Source organism: Chiloscyllium punctatum, chromosome 2 (assembly GCF_047496795.1).
Source record: "Chiloscyllium punctatum isolate Juve2018m chromosome 2, sChiPun1.3, whole genome shotgun sequence".
NCBI lineage: Eukaryota > Metazoa > Chordata > Chondrichthyes > Orectolobiformes > Hemiscylliidae > Chiloscyllium > Chiloscyllium punctatum.
Window position 1 is genome coordinate 121970231 of NC_092740.1, and position 23853 is coordinate 121994083.

Here is a 23853-nt window from a genome sequence, read left to right on the forward strand (position 1 = left end):
GAGCTTCGAAATCGACGTTTCAGGCAAAAGCCCTTCATCAGGAATAAAGGCAGTGAGCCTGAAGCGTGGAGAGATAAGCTAGAGGAGGGTGGGGGTGGGGAGAAAGTAGCATAGAGTACAATGGGTGAGCGGGGGAGAGGATGAAGGTGATAGGTCAGGGAGGAGAGGGTGGAGTCGATAAGTGGAAAAGGAGATAGGCAGGTAGGACAAGTCCGGACAAGTCATGGGAACGGTGCTGAGCTGGAAGTTTGGAACTAGGGTGAGGTGGGGGAAGGGGAAATGAGGAAACTGTTGAAGTCCACATTGATGCCCTGGGGTTGAAGTGTTTCGAGGCGGAAGATGAGGCGTTCTTCCTCCAAGCGTCTGGTGGTGAGGGAGCGGCGGTGAAGGAGGCCCAGGGCCTCCATGTCCTCGGCAGAGTGGGAGAGGGAGTTGAAATGTTGGGCACGGGGCGGTGTGGTTGATTGGTGTGGGTGTCCCGGAGATGTTCCCTAAAGCGCTCTGCTAGGAGGCGCCCAGTCTCCCCAATGTAGAGGAGACCACATTGGGAGCAACGGATACAATAATTGATATTAGTGGATGTGCAAGTAAAACTTTGATGGATATGGAAGGCTCCTTTAGGGCCTTGGATGGAGGTGAGGGAGGAGGTGTAGGTGCAGGTTTTACAGTTCCTGTGGTGGCAGGGGAAAGTGCCAGGATGGGAGGGTGGGTTGTAGGGGGTCGTGGACCTGACCAGGTAGTCACGGAGGGAACAGTCTTTGCGGAAGGCGGAAAGGGGTGGGGAGGGAAATATATTCCTGGTGATGGGGTCTGTTTGGAGGTGGCGGAAATGTTAGCGGATGATTTGGCTGTATGGTCCGGTCTGAAACTGGAGATAATCAGTACAAGTTATATTCCAATTAAATCACCAATTAAATGAATACAGTTAAAACATTATTTGAAAGGAAACGTCTGTACTTGGAGATTTATGATAATATGGACCTCACAAGTCAGTGGAAGAATTATGGTGATTAGCATATAAAGGAAAGCTTGGATGATGACTCCAGCTCTTTACAGCCAGTTAAGTACTGCATAGTCACTGTTGTACATAAGATGTACAGTACACCTAATTTGTGCACGGCAAGCTCACAAACAAATGACGTGGCTGTCAGTGTGAAAGCATGAGCTATGCATTAACAAAAATCCCATCGTGTATTTGGGATCTCCTCAAATCCTGTCATTGTCATCCAGAACAAGTTAAACAGAGCGACTCAGAAAATAAAACTTTGAGTAGTCGCTGCACAGATTGGTTTTTATCCCACTTGATCCACAATCATAAAAACAAGGAGTTCTGCAAATCAGTGTCTGTGAGTCGAAATCTCTGTAGTCAGTAAAGGATCAGCCTCTATTTATGGGCTCAAGCCAGAGAGTGGGACTTGAACCTGCAGTTTTCTACCTCAAACGTAGCGAGTGCCACCCACTGAAAAAGCTGCCTAAATTAAATCCAGTAATGATTTGGAGTGCAGTTTTAGAATACTAAACATTAGCTGCTGTTATGATCCATATGAAACAGGACTTAATGCCTTGATTACAAATCTGTGCATTCACGTTTCACACAAAAAAAAATCGTAGTTTCACATCATGGGGCATAACAACAAGAAAGTTTTCATTTTTATGACCTAACTACTGTTGAGAGGAGCATCTTAAAACATTTTACAAACAAATGTAAGACCATTGGATGCGAACTTATGGGGCAAGGATAGAAGAGTGACAATATTTTGAAGATGGGTGAATACTTACTGAAGATACAATGGTAAAATGGGCTTTGAAACTCAGCTGCAGAGATGATCATTTCCGGGAAATCAATTCCACAAAGTCAGACATTGAGATGTTGACTAGTCATCACATGGAGGGAACCAATTCTGGATTCCTGTTATGTCCCCTGCATAATATTCAATAGCATGGAGGTCAATGGAACTGAATATTAGGCCAATGACTCAGTGAAATAGCACTTGCTTTTCACTTTTATTCAAAAGGAACTTTTCACGTCTTAGATTAGAAGTGTGAATATATGACATGGTGGGCAAATTGCAATTGATCAAGTCCCAGTGACTGGAACATCTACACCATTATAGCCGCTTAGTGTCAATTGCTATCGTACATTCACAAAATGAATCGGAAGATTCTTAAATAGCTGGTGGGATTTTTTAAAAGCTATTATGATTAAAAATGTTGAGTTGGGCAGCCAAAAATATTATATGACTTGGAATGCTACAGGCTAGCTTACTTTCCAGATGTATTTAAAAGGTGATATGATCCCAGATGATAAAAAGGAGAATGTATGTATCAAAGCATCTTAGGAAGTTGATATGTAAAACTCAAAGCCACTTCATGTTGTTTTCACAGTCCTTCATCTCTGATATCAATGGTGACTCGCTGAGTTGCAGCAATGTATCAAACATTATGGCTTCGGTTCCCATTCCAGGACCTGCAAATCTCAATTGAATCGAGGTACAATTCTACAAGAAGTTATGGAGAGCGGGCCAAGCTACCCTCTTCGCTTTATGCAAAAGATTCCATGGCACTATTTTAAAGAGCATCTTGACCAATATTTGTATCCCTCAAATCAACAGAGAGGGTGAGAGGGTCCATAAACTGTGTTTTTTGTGGGATCTTGCTCTCTGCAAATTGGCTGCTGCTATTCCTGAATTACAGCAGACTGCCCTTCAAAAGTAGCTGATTGGCTATAAAAGGTATTGGCAATTGCTGGACTTATACACTAGGTACTAGGGAGTGTTGCTGAACAAAGAGACCTTGGAGTGCAGGTTTATAGCTCCTTGAAAGTGGAGTCGCAGGTAGATAGGATAGTGAAGGCAGTGTTTGGTATGCTTTCCTTTCTTGGTCAGAGTATTGAGTACAGGGTTCGGGAGGTCATGTTGCAGCTGTACTGGACTTCGGAAAGATGTTGTGAAACTTGAAAGAGTTTATAAAGATGTTGCCAGGGTTGAAGGATTTAAGCTATAGGGAAAGGCTGAACAGGCTGGCGCTGTTTTCCCTGGAGGGTCGGAGGCTGAGGGGTGACATTATAGAGGCTTACAAAATCCTGGATAGGATAACTAGACAAAGTCTTTTCCCTGGGGTGGGGGAGTCCAGAACTAGAGGGCATAGGTTTAGGGTGAGAGGGGAAAGATATAAAAGAGACCTAAGGGGCAACTTTTTCACACAGAGGATGGTGCGTGTATGGAATGAGCTGCCAGCGGAAGTGGTGGAGGCTATTACAATTGCAACATTCAAAAGGCATCTGGATGGGTATATGAATAGGAAGAGTTTGGAGGGTTATGGGCCGGGTGCTGGTAAATTGGGTTGGGATATCTAGTCAGCATGGATGGGTTGGACCGAAGGATCTGTTTCCATGCTGTACATCTCTATGACTAAGAAAGTTTTCTTAATATGTAAATGTAACTACTAGAGAAGGATTAAAACTTGACTGCCTCTTTGGTGTTCATATGAGACAAGAACTTAGTGTTAGAAGGGGAACACTTTGGGACTAGTGATCATATGTCTATTAGTTTTTAAAATAGTTATGGAAAAAGAAAAGCCTTCAATTAAAGGTAATGTTCTTAATTGGAGTAAAGCAAATTTAGTACAAGACAAAAACTTTCAAAAATTGATTTTGGTAGACTATTCGCAGGATGACTGACAAGTGGGAGGCTTTCAAAAGTGTGATAACAAGTGTTCAGAGGCATTAGAGTAAAGGGTAAGGCTGGTAAGATGAATAAAGTTATTGAGGTTCCAGTCAAAAATAAGAAGGATACATACATTAGTTACAGACAATTGGGATCAAATGAATGTCTTTAAGAGTATAAAGGGTGCAGAAACATTTTAAAGAGGAAAATTAGGTGGGAAAAGAATGGGTATGAGATAGCCTTGGCAGATAACATTCTACAAGTACCTTAAGAGCAAAAGAGCAATTAAAAAAGAGAGAATAGGACCCGTTAAGATCAACGAGGTCATCTAGGTGATGATGCTTAGGAGATGGGAGACATACAAAATGAACATTTCACATCAGTCTTTATTATGGAGAAAGAAATGGAGGCTAGAGAAGGCAGAGAAATAAATATTGATGTTTTGAAAACAGTTCACATTACAGAAGAGCGAGTGCAGGAGGTCTTAGAAACCAAAAGGTGGATAAATCTCCAGGACACGATCAAAGATATCCTTGGACACTGTGGGAAGTTAAGGAAGAAATTGCAGGGCCCTCAACAAAAATATTTGTATCATCTGTAAATGTGGGTGAGGTTCCAGAGGACTGGAGGGTGACTAATGTTACGCCTTTATTTAATAAAGGCTATAAGGAGAAGGCTGAGAAGTATAGACCTGTGAGCATGACGTTGCTGGTGGATAAGTTGGAGGTGATTCTGAAAGATAGAATATCATTTCAAGAGACAAGGAATGATTACCAATAGTCAGCATGGTTTTGCATGAGGGATATTATGTCTCGCAAACTTGATTAAGTTTTTTTGAGGAAGTAACCGTAATGATTGATGAGGGCAGAGCAGTAAATGTTGTTTACTGGGACTTTAGGAATGCCTTTGACAAGGTTCCCATGGTAGATTAATTAGTAAAAAGTTAGATCACGTTGTATTCAGGGTGAACTTGCCAATTGGATACAAAATTGACTTGATGGTAAGATTTGGAGGATGATGGTGGAGAGTTGTTTTTCAGACTGGAGGCCATTGACCAATGGTATTCCACTGGGAACAGTGCTGGATCCACTTTTGTTTGTCATTTATATACAAGATTTGGATTAGAATATAGAAGGAATAGTAAGTAAGTTTGCAGAAGACACCAAAATTGGTGGCATAGTCAACAGTGAAGAAGGTTATCTAAGATTACAATGAGATTTTGATCAGTTGGGTGAATGGGCTGAGGAGTGGCAGATGAAATTTAATTTGAGTAAATGTGAGGAATTTCATTTTGGTAAAACAAACAAGACCAGAACTTATACAATTAATGGTAGGATTCTTGGTAGTGTGTATAATAGAGGGACTTAAGGCTTCAGGTACATAGTTCTTTGAAATTTATGCTTTGGGTCGGCAGCCTGGTTAAGAAGGCATCCAGCATGTTTGCCTTCATTGCTCAGACCCTTGAGGATATAAATTGGACGTCATGTTGAGGTTGTACAGGATGTTGGGGAGATCTCTTCTGGAGTACACTGTCTAGTGCTGGACACCCTGCTGTGGGAAAGATAATTATTAAATTGGCGAGGGTTCAAAAAAAATTACCAAGATGTTGCTGGGAATGAAGGGTTTGAGTTATAAAAATAGGCTGGATAGGCTGGGACTTTTTTTTTTCCCCACTGGAACATAGGAGGTTGAGAGGCAACCTTCTATAGCTTTATAAAATCATGAGGGATATAGATAAAGTGGATGACAAGTGTCTTTTGCCTAAGGTAGGGAAGTTCAAAACTAGGGCATGTGTTTATGGTGAGAGGAGAAAGTTTTTAAAAAGGACACACACAGCAACTCTTTTTAAACAAAGAGAATGGTTAGTATATGGAATGAACTGCCAGAGGAAGTGGTGGATGTACATACGGTTACAACATTGAAAAGATTTTTGTTTGGAAGGAAATGGGCCAAATTCAGGCTCGTGGGACTAGTTTAGTTTGGGAACATGATTGGTGTTGACTAGTTGGACCAAAGGATCTGTTTCTATTCTACATTACTCTATATTGCTAGACTGTTAGGAGAGATGAGGAGTGTATTCCCACTAGTTACTTCCTAAGTTTCACTTAAGGTATACAATGAATACATGCATACTCTTAGCATGACTTAGTTTTGCAAAGTAAAACAGCAAATTTCCCAAAATCCCGGATAATGTTTGTAACAGCAGATTGTCTAAGCAAAAGATTAATGAAGGCTTTTGATAATCACCTCAGACAGCAAAGTCTACAGCAAAAACTATTTTACTTCATGTTCCTGAATAAGCTATGACTTAATTTTTCATTCTATTAATTTTTCATTCAAGCATGCATGAAAGACATACCTGTAGGGATAAATTATGATTTGTCTTATAAAAAGAGGAGAAACCGATGAGTCGTTAACAGTCTGTAAGTGACAAAGTCACAAGAGATTATCACTTTGCTGGCAAGCTGCTGCTTTTCTACAAAGGAAGGCTTCATTTTGGAGACCACATATTATTTTGTTTTAAAAAATGGCATTGGAGAAATGTTTTCCGGAATAAAGTTCAACTCATTTTATTTTCTGAAAAACAACGGTTAGACCACAACCTTACCGGAGGTATTACAAATGGAAATATATGGCTCGTTCAGTATAGAATTTATTTGGAGGAGAAATTGGACAAATATTTTGCATCATTGCTCCAAGGGCATTTTGGAATATAAATTCAATACAAAAATAGTGCACCACAAATAGACATCAAGCAATTAATCTATTAATTAAAAAGGACAGAATAGCCCAGTAATAATTTTACTTTTTTTAAACCTATTTGTCCAACCAATGGAAGCTCTGAAACCATCTTTTCTTTTAAAAGAAAAAAAAATTTACAGAAACTCTGCCAAACATTGAAATGTGCAAAAGTCTTACTGTCGGCATCTCCAAATCAGGGTTCTTAGAGATACTGAACTATTGTTAATTGCAGGGATTCATGTTCATAGTTACCTAGCATTGGCAGTCAACCATTTGTAATTTTCTTACAGTTTGGAGTTTTATTTTTAAGAATTAGTGGTTTATAGAATTTTTTTATAAAATCCCTCCAGCGTAAAAATAGGCCAGCCAGCCTAACAAGCCCACACCAACTCTCGAAATAGCATCCCACCCAGACTCACCCCCCACCTTATTCTCATGGCTAACCTATCTAACCTACACATCTCTAGACACTATAGGCAGTTTAGCATGGCCAATCCACCTAATATACACATCTTTGGACTATGGTAGGAAACTGGTGCACGCAGATATGAGAGACTCTGCGAACTCCCCATTTCGAGATGATACATTAGTTAATTAGATCACGAATACATCTGTGACAACTTGGCATGGTTCACTGATACCAGAGGACAAACAGGCTGTTGGAACAAGGTGTTTCAATCATGTTTAAGCGGTGCAGGCAGCATCCTGCTCGTTAGCCAATATGTTAGGAACTCTTCGTTCAGTCTTCCTCCTCTCCTTCTGGTCCATCTTTCATTTGCCAGCTGAGGACAGCTCTTTGGGCACCTTCCTGTTGCCTACCAGATCCACCCTCAGAGGAAGTCTCCTCTGCAGCCGCCCTTGCCTATATTCTTGGTCTGTGCACAGATCCTCCAGCATGGATTTGACCCAGCCCTGGTGTGGTTTCATCAGCATGGAGATTTTTAGAATGTAATTTAGTCCCAGAATGTATTATTATTTGGTTTCATTTGAAGCATCACAGAACCTTTTACGATGACAGGACATTTTTATTCGGGTTTTTCTAAAATAGACTTTACATCTACTATAAGCAATAACTGATGACATCCTGTACACATGGAATAGAGCTGGAGGATTAGGTACCTCTAAATTGTAAGTTCAAATCCTTACCACAGTGATAAGGAAGCGCAAGGTCTTTCAAAGTGCCCTGGACAAGGAAATCTATGCCTCTTTCCAGTTTAGTAAGGGGAGCAATATGGAAGATATAAAGGCATTAACAAGGTGCAAAAAGGTCCTTCACGAGATCTGGATGCCTGAAGATGACTGCTTGCAGTTCAAAGGCGAATCAGACAGCAATAAGGACGAGGCCATGAGATTGTGCCGACTTCCAATTACAGAGTCTGGACAGAGATAGAATTATTGAAAAGGACAAATGTTCGGCACAACATTGTGGGCCGAAGGGCCTGTTCTGTGCTGTATTGTTCTATGTTCTATGAGTAACCAACAATGTCAAGGATGGGAATTACAGATTTTAAGAACAATAAGATTTTAAGAACAATAAACAAGGAATGCCAAAGATGCAAGGCCTGCTTGCGACAATGCCATACATTTCTGGGTGGTGCCAGAGTACAAAGAATGTGAGGATTAAGAGGCACAATAAGATCGTGGAGAAATTGTATCAATACGTGGGCAAGTTCAGTAGAATTACCTTTGTGGAAACCCATAAAAGAGTTGAAGAGGGAAAATTATGGAAACCTATTATAGTTTTCCAGAAAGGTTCTGTGGTTCTAGTTGTAGGTGTGACAATTCATTTTGAAAATGAGGATAATGTAATAAGAGAAGGCTTGGGACAAAAAAAGTTGATAGATACAAGCATTTGTCAAACCAGATTATGGAATTGGCTAAAGGGGCTACACAATCACTTTATGGCCTTTTGATGGGTGCATGGGGAAAGTGGGCAAAGAAAAATAACGAATTCATGAATCAGTTGGGGATTCAGAATTTTAAAGTCTTTGCCCAAGAAACATCCCAATTGACATTTTTGATTCTCAAATGCTTTAGATTTTTTAGCAATGGCTAAAGGACTATCTGTATAGCAAAATATTAGATAGATTTGTGAAACTAATTGGTTTTAGATATTTTAGTATCTAGGTTTATTCTTAGATTTTAAAGGTCATATTATTTCGATTTTATTAATAAAAAGTTGGTTGATTTTAAATACTAGTAGGGGTGGAGGGGAAAATGGTGGTTGTTAATACAATGTTACCAATGGGTAATATAATTAACCAACTGGTGGACAGCTTCAGTCCCTTTTCCATTTTTTGGTGAACTGCATTGTCCCTTTATGTCTTAATATCCCTTCGCTTTAATGTCTAGCTATGGTCAGCTTTATAGAGATGACGAGAATAAACGTCAACAAGGTGACTTAAAAACTTGAAAGATGCATTACTTTCAGTGTTTTAAAGTAGCCAAATGCCTCATCTAGTTCCTTAACTTCTTCAGACCCAATGGTCATTCCAGCATGGCTTAGGTTTCTCTAATCTCCTTGACCCCAGCGCACATTGGCCTAGGTAATTCAGCCGGGGCGTCCTATTCGAAGTACTCCTGTCTGAGCTTGGCACTTATTGTTAAGTCATATTTATACAGACAGTGTCAATGCCTTTGTTAGTCAATTGTCCAAACCCTTTTGCCCAAACCATGGATGACAATCATCTGATATCAGGACTGACTGCCCACTCTTCCCAGTACATCTAAGGGTTAATTTACCATTCTTGCTCAGCTTAATTTCAAAAACAGCACAGATAATCTGGCACAGATAGGGTGCCAAATAAATGGTTGATGCCAGTTCAGTGGGCACCATGTCCTTTTTTTTGGTAATTTTTATTTTCATATAGTAGAATTTTGGAAAATGAACTCCTATTGAAATAAATGTTAAATGAAAACAACTCATGGTACACAGGTGAATACAGGAAAAAATTAGTTTATAAAAGTGACCCCATATTCAACATGATATAATCTTCATTGATCATGGTCAGGAAGACCAGTGACCAAATCTATACATTCCTGTGTTTCTAACTTGCTGGGTTCATTTGCATGTTATTGCACCAAGTTGCAAGGTCCTTGGAAAGCCATTTGAAACCAGACCTTACAGCATAAAGGAGGATGTTTGGAATCATTGGGACACTTAACTCAAGGAGGTTGCAGTTCAAATTCGACTCCAGATTATTTGGGAAAATAATCATTTTGGGATAGCTTCTCGTTTCTGCAAACCTAGCTGCAGTTTAGAGTGGGAAGGTCATTCTGGAGTTTGGTGATTTGGCACAGAGCAATCATGATTCAGGACTAGCAGTGTCAAACCTGAATTGGCCTTTTGGCTCGGAATATGTGTAGTTCCTGAGGACCAGAGGAAGAGATTCTGCTCGAGTGTTGTAGGTTCGACGCAGCAGACGTGTGCTGGCGGGGGAAGTACCACGGGGATCATGTTGCGAGTCATCAGAGCTGCTGGAGACCATTGCTGGATCGTGATTGGACGTTGGAGGATCGTTTGGTTGTGCTGACCTGCTCTTGGTGGATCTTCATGCTGGCTTCGGCCTAACGCCAATTCAGGGACCAGACAACCTCAGAGCTATGGCCTCGACAGCTGCCCGCAGCCCTGGGCAGGGGGTCCGAAACATAGTCAGGGTGACTGTGAAGAAGATTGAGGATCATACACCACTTGACCGCACCCTGTTTATCAAGAAGGTACTGTTGGGATGCTGTGGGTTTGCTGCTGCGGACGTGTACTGCCTGCAGGATTTCCCTGGGGCAGGCTACTTTGATATGACCTTCAGAAGTGTGAAATAGTGCGAACAGCTCCTGAAGGTCTTCAAGGAGAAGGAAGGGGAGCCGCTGTTTTCCATCTTGTCAGCGACCCCATTGTGTGTGCTTCCTGCACAAAGGAATCGGGTTGTTACAATCCATATGTACAACCCTTATGTTCCAGCGGCAGATGTTCTGACCTTCCTGGGAAGGTACGTCCAAGTTGAGGGAGAAGCCACTGATGTGATCGACCCCTTTGGGATCTGGACCAGTAAGCAGCAGGTCAGGGTAACTCTGAGGGCACAGATGGCTGGAGGTGGCAATGTGAGCCGTGGACCCCCAAAGACCAGTAAGGTCCACCCAGACAGCAGGGAAACGGAGTCTGGTGACACCCAGAAAGAAGAACAGGCTGGAGTGGAGGAGGCGGCAGCCAGCGGAGAGACACAGCAGCTGATCCTAGCTCTAGCCGGGCAGATGGAAAAAATGGAGGAGGAGGTAATCAAGCAGGCAGAGGAGTGGATACCTGTTAAAAACAGGAAGAGGAAATCTTGCCAAGCCCCCAAAGCCTCCCAGCAAAAGGGGAAGACAGCTGCACGAGGGAGGGACAGCCAGCTCTTCGGAGGGGGAAGATGGACGCAAAGAAGGCCATCACCACCAGAAGAAGAGACAGAGTGCCGTTGGTAAAGAGGAGGGCATTTCCTCCCAACCAGGAAACAACGGACCCCCCGAAGTCCACGCTCCACCCAGTGAGAACCAGGGGGTACCCACTGCCCCACAACTACAGGCAACCAAGAGCTGTGATCCTTTGACAGTCCCATTGTCAGACACAGAACTGGACAGTGAGGACCCTTGCCTTGGCTCAATGACACCAGAGCGGGTAAATGACCCCAGTGAGGAGCTGGATAGCTACCTCAGCCCAGCGAAGGTCCAGCAGTTCATGCTTACCATGGGGATGTAGACAAGCTACCCCAGAGACAGGACAATCAAATGGACAATGGTAACCCCATAAACTGGGGGTTAAAGAAGTTTCATTTGCTTTCATATAACAGGGGACCCACTCAGTAGGTGGGTTCCGCTGAAGCCACAGCCAAATACCAAGAGACTGGATAGTTAATAAAGGTAACTGTTAATAGGATAACTGTGAATTTGATTAATTCAATTTGTTCTTTGTAATGTTAAGACATGCAATGTATATAACTATGAACAACATGGAAAAATTGTTCAAGTACCAGAGATTTATTTACATGAATAAAGTATATTTTGAAATAAAAAAAAGATGTGGGTTTAAGTCTCACCCCAAAGACAATAAAGATTAATACATTTGTTTTGGACTATGGATTTTAAAATGATAATATGTACAATTTAAAATGCAAGGACTGTAGAAGATGTTGCAGTTTTAAAGAGAAGGCAGGTTACTAGAACACTATTGTTTGTACAAGGAGGCCTCATTCAAGCAGCTGTGAAGACTGTAAACAGATTGGCTCTGTGGGTATTGTCTCGTGAAAGTTCTGCCCAGAAACAGACATTTGATTGGTTTACCAACCAGGACTAGTTGCGTATGCTCAGGAGTACTCAGCATAAAAAAAGAAACTTATTGATTAAGCTTGGTGTTTGATAATACAACAGGAGCACACAGCGTGCAAAGGAGATAGCATGTCTCTCAGCAGTGAGCTACTTTCTCTCTGAAAATTCCAGTCTTACAAGGAAAGGTCAAATCCTCAACTTGTGAAAGAAAGCACAAGAATTGGTATGTCTACTGTCATGAGTCCTCCTCACAAAAATCAAAAGGAACTTAAACAAAACATCTCATTGGTGCCTTTAATCCAAACTGGTGCAGAAGCTGTGCATTACTGGCCTTTTATTGCTCCTTCACCAACTGTAATGTTTGGCATTTTGTCTGTGTGACCCTTTGTGTCTGGTTGTATTTATTCGATTTTGTTTTTAAAAATGGTAGAATTTAAGTTGCAGATTTATCTGTTTGCAATAAATAGCTTTTGTTTTCATGTTAATTACAGAAACCTGATGAGTGTTTTCTTTTAATAGAGTTCATTAGTCAGGTAAATTAAAGACTTTGATTAAATCCTTTTACATTTGTGATGGCTCAGGGGTTTCCAGCACAGTACTCCAGTGACTCGATTCAAGATATTAAGATGTCAGCCATCTCAGGTGGACCAAAAAGATTCCATCAGAAATGTTCCTTCAAAACGAAGACATTTATATGCACAACTGTTCACCGTGTTTGGGCTGAAGCCTTTCCATGTTGATCAGCTCATGAGAAGTCTCAATCATTTTCAGAGTGGCTTTTTGTTGTTAAAACCTATCAACATGAAAGATGAAGCCTGTCTCGGCCAACAACTTTGCCTAAGCAATGCAGTGAGACTTGTTGCCCAGGGTGGGGAAACAAGACTGAACTCAAATGGGGGCTTCTGTCCTTGTCTCACTGACGCCTTTGATGAAAAGTTATCAAATTTGCACGTTCTCCTCATCAAGTTGAAAGTGAGTCACTAGCACTGGAGTTGCTGAGTGTTTAGCTAACTTTATATTAATTTTAACCCCTTGCAGATGTAAGAGAGCAGTACCAGTGTGATCCCTGTAGTGCTGCATTATAGCTATAATGATGTGACAGACATCAGTTGTACAAGGCATCTGATAGAGATGCTTGGTATTCGGCCTCCTCTGTGACAGCCTTACAATGCTAACACACTCTTAGAATATGAAATACCAACGAGCCAATGTGGTACATGCATACCCTGGCAGTGAGAAGCTATGGTGATTGGGTCTAGAGATATTGGATCACAGGGTTGTTGTGGCTCCTTCAGTGTCAAGTTTGTTGGTGGGGGATCACAGTGAGGTGACAGCGATGAGTGGGGTGCTCAGTTTAATCATTGCAAGGCAACAAGACCAGGATTTTAACTCCTCTAACTGTCCTGGGAAACTATTCAATTTCAGGAAGTTGAAACTCTCTGAAATCTGACATTAAGCAATTTGTTGGAGGGTTTCAGACACAGGGAAATTGTCCTTCATAATTTTTAATTTCCAGGGCAACTCCTTCCAACTCAGCTCAATCAAGAGGGTCAGACTGTGACAATCAGAATATCTGGGCCAATTTTTAAAAGGGTATACACGTACACAGAGAACATGATAAGAAAAGTATTTGGAATGCACAGGGTTTATTTAGTGTACCTGCAATACTGTCAAGGAGACCCATTGTCAAGCAGCACATTTGAAAGAATTCAAATTAGGTTTTATTGTCACATGTACTCAAGTACAGAGACAGAGGGGTACAGTGAAAAGTTTACAATGTCCCCATTCCCAGTGCCATCTTAGTAAAAGGCACCCAGGTACAAAACCTGAGGTAAAAGATATAAACATAAAGAAATAAATTAAACGTTCAACATTACAATTCTTCTCAGTATAAGGTAGTATGTAAGAAACAAAGTTAAAAGTTCCAAATTATTCATTTTTTAAGCCATGACCCTCGTGATAACGCTACCCATATCCTTTGATCACCAATCCTCTACAGGGAACACAGAAATGTAAAATTAGCCATTGTACATTTCTTCTCATGTTATATACAAAATTTATATCGCTATATAACAATAATTTCTATGGACTATTCATATTTAAATGTTAAAACATCAATTGTCCAGCAGCTTAGAGATTCACATTCATCACACAAGTATTTATCGATATTTCAAACCGTTCTGAGCCATTGCTTCCAATTTTAAAACCTCCGTATAGACTCTGTTCCATACCGGTTGTCATAGCAAAATTTCCTTCCTTTCTGGAAGCAGCCTATATTCTTTGCTGGATACCCCACAAAAAATGTGTGAAGGTCTGATGAGGGTGGGTAAACCTCATTGCGCAGAATTCTACCAATGGGAGAGGAGGTCAGGAGGTTCCACTAGTCAACTCTACAACCCCGTATTAGAGACATGTCATGGTAATGCCACTGGACTCAGTAACCCACTATTCCTGATGAAGGGCTCCTGCCCGAAACATCGACTTCCCTGCTCCTCAGATGCTGCCTGACCTGCACCACTCTAATCTTGACTCTAGCCTGGGCTAGTGGGTTACTGAGTGAAAGCCAGGACTGCAGATGCTGGAGGTTAATGATCTCGGGCATGAGTTTACATCCCAGCATGGCAATTAGTGAAATTTCAACATAATTAATTGAAAAATAGGCTCAGTAAAAGTGACCTTGAAAATACCATCGATTGTTGTTAACCTTATCTAGTTCACATTTGTCCTTCGTGGACAAACGCAAATTTAGAATGCTTTTTCTCAGTCCCGACTGGATGGGCCAAATTATCTAAATGGAAAGAAATGTCAAAGTGATTCAATGCAGAGGGATCGGTTTGTCCTTGTGTCTGAATTACAGAAAACTAGTGTGCAGGTACAACCAGTAATAAGGCAGCAAATGGGATTGTGGCATTTACTGGGGGAAGTAGGGAAGTGTAGCTTCAGCCATACAAGATATCAATGAGAACACACGTGGAATATTGTGTACAGTTTTCGCCCTCTTAAAAGAGTGATATAGTTACATTGGAGGTAGTCCTGTACCATAACAATTGTGATTCTTTACCCCTCTCCTCCCGACAAAATTCCCCACAATGTTGACTTTCGCTGCTTAGGGAGTCAGAAAAGAATCTTAAGAGTAAAAGTATTATGGCAAGGCAATGCCAAACCTTTTACCTCTCAAAATTCCTATTGCAGAACTTCAGTTCTTGGTTGGATAAACGTTGGCTTATTTTAAATGAAAGGTGGCAACTGGGAATGATTCGCGTCTGGGTTTTCATTGCATTTGGAATGTAGCATCTCTCTCACTTACTAAACTTATTTAACAATAGTCACTGTGCGTCCTACCAAATCAGCCTTTTTGCACTGAGAAATTGTTCTTTAATGAATTTTGCCGATACTGAATTGATGTCTGTGGGGCATGGTATTGACATCACTGCAGTCCAAAGAAAGTTGGAATCTCGCATTAGTTCTGAAACCTTCAGCAATTTTTCCACCGTGTTTGGTAAATATCTGAAGGGATTTTTTTTTAAAAATGTTTTATGTTCTGTTGTGCTCATGGCCTTAACTGTATCTTCAAGCTCCACCACCCATCCCAAGGTTTCCGTTTTGCAACTGTACGGGAAAGCAGCGCTGAGGATTACGTGAAGAAAAGTTTTCCAGAGATGAATGAATATATGAGAAGGTATGATGTGCCAACAACACCAGATGGTGTGAAATACTTGAAGTAAGTACTATTTCAATTCCACATTATCAAACTCCTTTGTGTCCAGTTACGGAGCAAACATACACATTCTGCAGTTTTTGGCTTCTTCCCAAATGTTAATTTTGATCCCATCCTGTTCCATGAAACTTGTTGTATCACAAGTACAGCCCAGTGAATAAAATAAGAAATAAACACTGGAAATGCTCAGCAAGTCATATAGATCCTATAAAGAGAAAAAGAGGAGTTGACATTTCAGTAGCTACAATGCTTACCACATCAGCGTGTTTATTTATTTGGTATTTGCTGAGAGGTAGTGAGCTCAGAGCTTCTGAGACAGAGACAGGAACAGTTCCACTCGAGGACTTAAAGGCCGAGGAAAGTGCATTCATCACGCACCCAGACAAGTTGGCTATCAACCTGTAAATCCTTTTAACTCATGTTAAAGGCTACAGATTCCTGGTAAACCATCTGATGGAAAGAAAATTGGACCCTCCACTATAACTATCCATAGGTCTAGACTACATGTATGTTCCTTGAGTGATCTAAACACCATCACTAGCACACATGTTAAATGGCAATTCAGCAATAAGTGACCACGTGAGGCAAAACAAAATCAGCTCAGAATTTATTTTGATACTGGATCTATTTTTCACAGCCCTAGAGAAAGTTGTGAGGATATTTGCCCTGGCTTGGGAATCTCACAATAAAGTGGCACAAACTCACAATAAAGTCCAATCCTTTTGGACCAAGGTGAGGAAAGATTACTTCACTCAGAGGATTATGGATCTTGGGAATTCTGAATGCCAGAGGGCTTTGGATAGTTCAATTGCTGAATAAATTTAAAGTGGTGGGATTGATAGATTGGTAGATTGTTGGTCTCTTGGAATCTAAATAAATGTAGTGCACACAGAAGAGCGAAATTGAAGCTCATGATTAGCCATGATTGTATTCAATGGCAGAATAGGTTCAATGGACAGTTTGGTTCACTTCTGCTCCTATTTCCTGTATCCTTAAATCAGACAAGCTAAACCAGCAAACAGTTAAAACATTTTGAATGCTCTCCACTTTTCTCGGCCACCTGACTTCCTTAATTATTCAGTATTCCCTCTGCCTGTGTAAGGGAGCTGGTCTGGGCAACCGGAGAGGTGGGACAATTAAAATGGTGTGTGGATGTAATTTGAAAGGATGCAACTATTTGGAAAGGTTGTACAATGGAGCAAAAATACCATACTTTTCCAAAACAGTTTACAACCCTCTTGCTTTTATATAGGCAGGGACCCAAAAATTCAATTTAGCCAATATGCAGGTCATGATACAGAATTTGGAAAGACTGGGATCAGAAGGAAGTTAAGAGGTTTTTTTTTAAACTATGTAGCAAGCTGTTATGGTTTGGAACACAGCAGATGCTGATTCTATACTAATTTCCCAAAAATAAGCTGAATATTTTCTTGAAGGAAAGAAATGTGCAGGGCTTTGGGGAAGGAGCATTTGAGTGGAGCTTATTGGCCAGCTTTTGCAAAGAGCTGACAGGCATGATAGGCCTTCTATGCTATGTCATTCTATAATTTTAACATTGACTGCTAATGGCCATTATATTGCATGTTGCATGTATCCATCCCAAATGGCAGTGTGTGTATTAAATATGAGGATTTAAAGAGAAAGTAAAGTGAGGTAACCATGAATTACTGGCCATTCTGAGAATGGCAAACAGTTTGGCTGGAACCCATTTCAATCTGCAGAACATCTCGTGCAATGCCTCCATTGTGAATCAGGGCGTACAGACTCAGTTCTGTAGACTTGCTTATCTATATCAGTCAGTTAAAATGGAGTAACTGAAAACACACAAGAAACTCATGGTGTAAATTTATGAGCAAAAATATTGCAATGCAAAAACTCCATTCTAAGAAACCCCTGAAAAAAAATGTTTCAGAGAAACATCAGAAACGTTTCAAAAATTACCGACTACATTTTTCTTTGAATTGCTATTATGTTTAACACTGCATCTATCAAAAGTAGTAACGAGTGAAATCATGTGGTTTGGTGTAACAAATGGGAAAGTTTTTAATCTAATTTCTCATTAACATGTTCCCATAATGTGCTGAAATATTTTTGATGGGCTATTACTTATTTATTCTATGTAACTCAGGACAAAGGTGCAACAATGATCACTCTTCAAAATTCAAGTGATCAGTAGAGATTATAATCTTGGGGCTTCCAATCCAAATGCTGCTCTCCTTTTCACCATGCCTTCCCCCACCATCACTTCCATAAAGCTTAAGACTTTTTTGCTATAAATGTCACTTTGTCAGAGTTCAGTTAACTCATATAACAGATCAGGGTTCAGACCAGAGATTTAGTGTCACAAATTGTGGTAATGTTGAGATGAAGATTGAGGAAAAAGGGTAGAGGTACACATTTCAACATTCAACCTGAAACAGGCAAGGGTCATGTCAGAGTGTGGAATTATAGTCAGCTGACCTCATGCCACCTTTCTATCAATACTCCCACAGCTGCTATCTTAACTCACTCACAAACCTCAACGATCCAAATTGAAAGGTGGCCACTTAAAGAAACTGTTATTCTAGTCAGGTTATTGTGGAAGCAGATCTAGCATTCATTTGGGACTTCAATCATTGAGAATTTTAGGCCTTACATTCATTGCATCGCTGTTGTGAGCATATCATTTCCCTGCCACTGAAATGTGCTACTTCATGCGATTCTGATATGCTTAAACCTTTCCCATTTAAGGTGATGGTGAACATTTGACCACTTGGATTTCATGCCATTTTAAGTTTCTTTAACAGTCCTACTATGCCAATTAACTGAAGTGCAACCTCCAACCTGATAAAACCATCTCTCACTCCATCTGTCTAATCCACACTCAACATTTTGATATGCACTTGTGCTCAAGTGTCTGGTGTGGGATTTGAACCTGAAGCGTTTTCTTCAGAGGCAGAAGTGAAAATATTGAGCCAAGGCTGACACAGGTTAAATCATGTAGCTGTTCTCCCCCGCCCCAAGAGTTGAAGCACAACATTAAATATTGATTATGATTTGATGGAAGGTCATACCAGAACATGGCTGAAGATCTGAATAAACACAATCAAGTGTTTTTCTAACACTACAGATTAATGTTAGCTGAAGTGCAATGATGCTGTACATTTTTCAATATTTTACCTTCAACCTATGGTTTAAGAGATAATATGATTTATTGGCTTTTGATTATGTTGATTGAAAAGGTGACATTTCATTTTGCATTGAAACTCTTTATTGAATCAGATGAATAAACATACCTAGAAGTAGGTGTTGTGCTTGAGAGAAATGTGATGTTGATACAACATTGCTGGAGGATCAAGACTAGTGCCTCCCTAAGACTATACATCTATTTCAAATTAATTAACTATATACTACTATCAGTTAATAGTTTTACTCAATGACTTCAATTCTTCAATGCACATAGCAAATTAATTTGGAATGTAGGTTTTGTGCTAGAGAGGTTCCATTGAGATATTAAGAGTCATGTTGAATTAATATTTACAGAAGAACGTGCAAGGCTATGGGAAGAAGGTGAGGTAGGGGGTCTGTGTGTTGGAGCAGTGGCACTAAGTGGCTTACTCCTATAAAGAGCCAGCACTGACATGACGGGAAGAATTCTAATGGTTCAATGCGGATGAATTCATTCACAAAATGACAGTAAAAATATACAGCTGAGAAATCATTTCTATATAATTCAAAAATGTGTGCATAGAATGATAGGTGCAAATTTGAAACCAGTTCCATGCTTGATTAAAGATGTAACTTCTGAACCTAGGAATGATCCTCAAAGACTCGATGCCTTTATCATGGACAAAGCACTGTTAGACTACGAGGTCTCGATTGATGCTGATTGCAAGTTGTTAACTGTTGGAAAACCTTTTGCAATTGAAGGTATGTCTTTCATTATTATTATTCATAATGTGTCATAAACATTCTCGTTGTTCAAGATGGGTCACATTTGCAAGGAGAAAAGGGATGAATGAACATAATTTTCAAACATCTTTTTCAAATTTATCAAAGATAATACAATGCATTTTTAAAAATGGATTCTTGGAAAAACATATGAAGGTTTGCTATCTATACAAAGTAGAGAGTTAGGATAAGGGAGACATTTTCAGAATGGTGACCTATAACTGTTGGACTGCTATGGGGGAAATCGGTGCTGGTACCATTATTATTTACAACATAGATTAATGAGGGCGACACGGTGGTTAGCACTGCTGCCTCACAGCATCAGAGACCCAGGTTCAATTCCTGCCACAGGCAGCTGTCTGTTTGCACATTCTCCCAGCGTCTATGTGGGTTTCCTCCAGGTGCTTCGCTTTCCTCCCACAGTCCAAAAATGTGCAGGTTAGGAGAATTGGCCATGCTAAATTGCCCGTAGTGTTAGGTGAAGGGGTAAATGTAGGATAATTGGGTTTAGGTGGGTTGCTCTTCAGAGGGTTGGTGTGGACTTGTTGGGCCGAAGGTCCTGTTTCCACACTAAGTAATCTAATCTAATGACTTGGATGAGGAAAGCGCATATATTAGGTAGGGAATAAAAGTGCTGGGGATTACATAAGAGTTTGCAAAGGGATATAGACAAGTTAAGACAGTAGGCAGATGGAATATAATGTGAAGCAATAAACTAAGAAGAGAGGAGCGGAATATTATTTGAAAAGAAAACTTACAGAAAGCAACAGGACAGAAATCACAAAACGTTAGCATTCCAACTTTAGGAAAGGAAAAGGGAATGTTGGCCTCTGTTTCAAATGGAATGGAATATACAAGTAGGGAGGTCTTGCTATAACTACTCAGACGGCAGCTGCAGTACTGTGAATGGTCTTGGAACCCCTATCTAAGGAAAGACATACTTACATGGAGGCAATCCAGACAAGGTTCATTTCACTGATACCAGGTATGGAAGAGAGGTTTTGTAGATTGTGACAAAGAATGATAAATTACTTTATTGAAACATACAGAATTCTTTGAGGACTTTACAGAGTAAATGTTGGAAGGTTGTTTCCTCGTGTGGGAGAATGTATGACTAGAGGGCATAATCTCAGTACAAATGGTCACACTTTTAAGGCAGAGAGGAGGAGGAATTGCTTGTTATAGATAGTGGAAAATCTGTGGAATTCTCTCCTGCAGTGAGCCATTGAGGCTGGTTCATTAAGTATATTCAATGCTGAAATAGATTTTTGAATCAGACAAGGAATCAAGTGTTATGGGGAAAAGGCAGGGAAGTAAAGTTGAGGAACATCAGACCAGTCATGGTCTTATTGAATGATGGAGCAGATTCAATGGGTTAAATGGCCGATCTCTCATTCCACACCTTATGATTGTAGTGATCTATGTTAACTGACTGGGAAACACAAAGAAAACTAAATTATCAACTTTGCTCAAAGACTTTTTGTACCAAGCAAGATGCTTGATTAGTAGCTGGAAAGGATCAGATGAGTGGAAGATCCTGAGACAGGCAGTCAACATTACCTGGAGGGGCCCCTATATTGGGCAGTACCTAAAGGAGCACATAAGCAACAGGACTTGTAACAAGGTCAGCCAGCTGGACCTCAAAGAATGAGTTGCCTGATTAAACCAGATTAACAACCCAATCAGGAAGCCCTGGCTGACTGACTAAAAATGAGGAGTGTCAGAGATACTGACACTCCGGTACCTGACTCTGAATGAGACAGTACCAAAGTTAAGGACTGTTAATATGTAAATAAACGGTGACTTGGTAACAGATACAGGCCTCTGAGGAGTTATTTCAGTGGTGACAAGAGAAAAGCACCATCCTGAAGAAACCCGCTCACAGCAATCATCTTTGAGTTGGGGTAAGCATTTCTGACAGCGTGCTTTTGTTGGGATGATTCACCTGTTCAACTCTGCCAAAGACTGGGCCCAGTATGTGGAAAGGGTGGGTTATTTTATTCTGGGCAAACAACATTGTGGCAGATGAAAAAACAGTGAGTAGTTCTCCTGAGAGCCTGTGGAGCTGCAATTTTTTCTGTCATTAGGAGCCTCATGTTCCTTGAGGCACTAGACCTTACAAGAATTGCCAGATATATGTTTAAACAATATAACGATCCCAAACAAGCTCTAATTCTGAGATACTATCAGTTTTACTCAGCAATTCAAGAACTAAGGGAATCGTGTCAGGACTTTTGACACGATTAAGACAATTGGCAGAGGCATGTGATTTTGGTTTAACCCTAAGTGAGATGCTGAAGATTGTCTGGTACGTAGCCATGCAAAAGCGCCAACTAGTTGAAGCCCAGCAGGACTTCAAGCAGGCACTACAAATGGCTTCACCATTGGAAAATGCAGCAAGCGTAGCATATGAGTTTGTAGGGTATTCTGGAGGAAGTGGACACCCCCGTTAATCCTGATCAGAGGAACTCTAGGTCAGCTCACAGCAAAACCCCAAAACAAAGCCAAGCCTCAGCCATATGGCTGAAGTTTTCTTCAGGACTCTGGCTGGCATTGTAGTTATTGCTAGTTCGCAGACTTGAGACAGCAAGAAGAGAGTCTACTGGATCTAAATTGAGTAAGATAACTCACAGGCTGATACCCAAGAGAGTTCATACCCTGCGAAGTCCACCTACATCTGGTTTGGAGCAGTTAAATTGCTTAGCAACATCAAAATCAGAACCATTCAAGATAAACATCTGGTTAAATGGTCATCTAGTTCAAATGGAGACCGACACCAGCCTGGTCCTGTAAGTGATTATAGAACCAGAATTTAATAAAAATTTGACCGGACTCCGACCTTAAAATTTGCACCAGGCATCAGCGAGGCTGAAAACCTGTACCAGAGAACATTTACAGATTAAGGGTACAACTTTGGTTTCAGTCTCTTACGAAAAGCGCTGGTTCAGTTACCAGTGATTGTAGTAAAAGAGCAGGCCCAAGCTTAATGGGGTGAAATGGATGTGAGAGATTCACCTCGATTGGCACAATATTTTTCACTTATAAAATGTCTGTCTGACCAGAGTCTTAAATAAACTAGCCTTCCAGGAAGGCATAGGGACTTCCGGCTATCAGAGGAGCCAAGGTCACCTTGAATGTTGACCAGGAAGCAGTTCCACAATTCTGAAAACCCCATCCAGTGCCACTTGTCTTTCAGGCAAAAGGTTGAAGTAGAAATCAGAAGACTGGAAAGTACAAGAATCATTAAATCTGTCCAACTCACGGAATGGGTAGCACCAATTGTACCAATTTTGAAGCCTGACTGATCAACGTGAGGATATTAAAGAAACAGTAACTGCTTTCTGCAGCTATATAAATACCCAACCCCCTGGATAAAGAATGGGTATGCAAAGCTGGCAGGGAGGTTGTCCTCTGTCCTTCACATACTTGGACATGAGCCATGCTTATTTGCAATTGTGTTTAGACCGGTTTCAATTGATTAATATGTAAATCCCAGAATTTCTTTTAACTCACAGCCCTGAGATAACTTAAGGTTTTATCAGTACATAATAAAAGTGACATCTCAGCTCAGACAATTTATTAAAGATGTGAGGTTAGAGCAATTCCTACCTTTGGAAATAAAACCAGTCTGACCCCAGATTGGATAAAAACAGACTCTAACCTCACACCTTTAGTGCATTGTTGGAGCTGAGATGTCACATCTTTTTTATTTAAATCCACTGATAAAACCTTAAATTATCTTGGGGCTATGACTTGAAAGAAATTCTGGGATTTGCATATTAATCAATTGAAACCTGCAATCCCATTCTAAGTGATTAAAGCATTAATAGCCATCCAAGTGTGTCTAATACATTGCATCAGTTGTATGACACATTGATCTTTTACTTATAAATTCTGTGTCCTACGTACCTGCCCCACTAGCTTCCTGAAAAAGGAAGCAGTGCTCCAGAAGCTTGTGGGCAAGGCTCTTACTAAATATCTTTTCTGTCTTTACAAAGAATAGGGATATTGTAAACAATCCAATTTTTTTTTTGGAAAGTGTGAGAAATAAGAGATATAATAAATAGGATGTGAGAATGTACAGAAGGGATTTTCATCCTTGAATGTGATAAGTCACCAGAGATAAGTGTATTGTATTGTTGGCTGAGAAAAATAAGCCACAAAGAAAAATAAAGCAACGCAGTAGAAGATGGAAGGCCTGAGAACATAGAATCATTGTTTGAAAAGGCTGAGGGAGGTGGGAAATAATTGTAGGCCGGTCCCTCTGACTGGAGTAGTCAGTGTAATAATTTACTGAGAGGTTAAAATTTACTGTCATTTAGAAAGGCATGGATTAATCAGAGATGTCAGCATGGTTTTGTTAAGGGAAGCTTGCATCTTATTAACTTAATTTTTTGGGGAGGGAAGAAGAAGGATTCAGGAAGGCAGTGCTGTGAATGTTTTCATTAAATTTTAATGAGGCATAGTAAGGACGTCCTATTTTCAGCACTTTGAAAGCTG

The 23853-nt window shown here is 40.5% G+C and overlaps 1 protein-coding gene across 1 annotated transcript in view; it reads left to right on the top strand.

Annotated features, from left to right (window-relative positions):
- Positions 1-23853, top strand: part of grin3a (glutamate receptor, ionotropic, N-methyl-D-aspartate 3A) — a 138240-nt gene that overhangs the window by 85735 nt on the left and 28652 nt on the right. Inside the window, exons 4-5 of the mRNA XM_072587815.1 lie at positions 15281-15426; positions 19217-19332. Coding sequence (XP_072443916.1) covers positions 15281-15426; positions 19217-19332 — 262 coding nt within the window. The remainder of the gene's footprint in view (positions 1-15280; positions 15427-19216; positions 19333-23853) is intronic.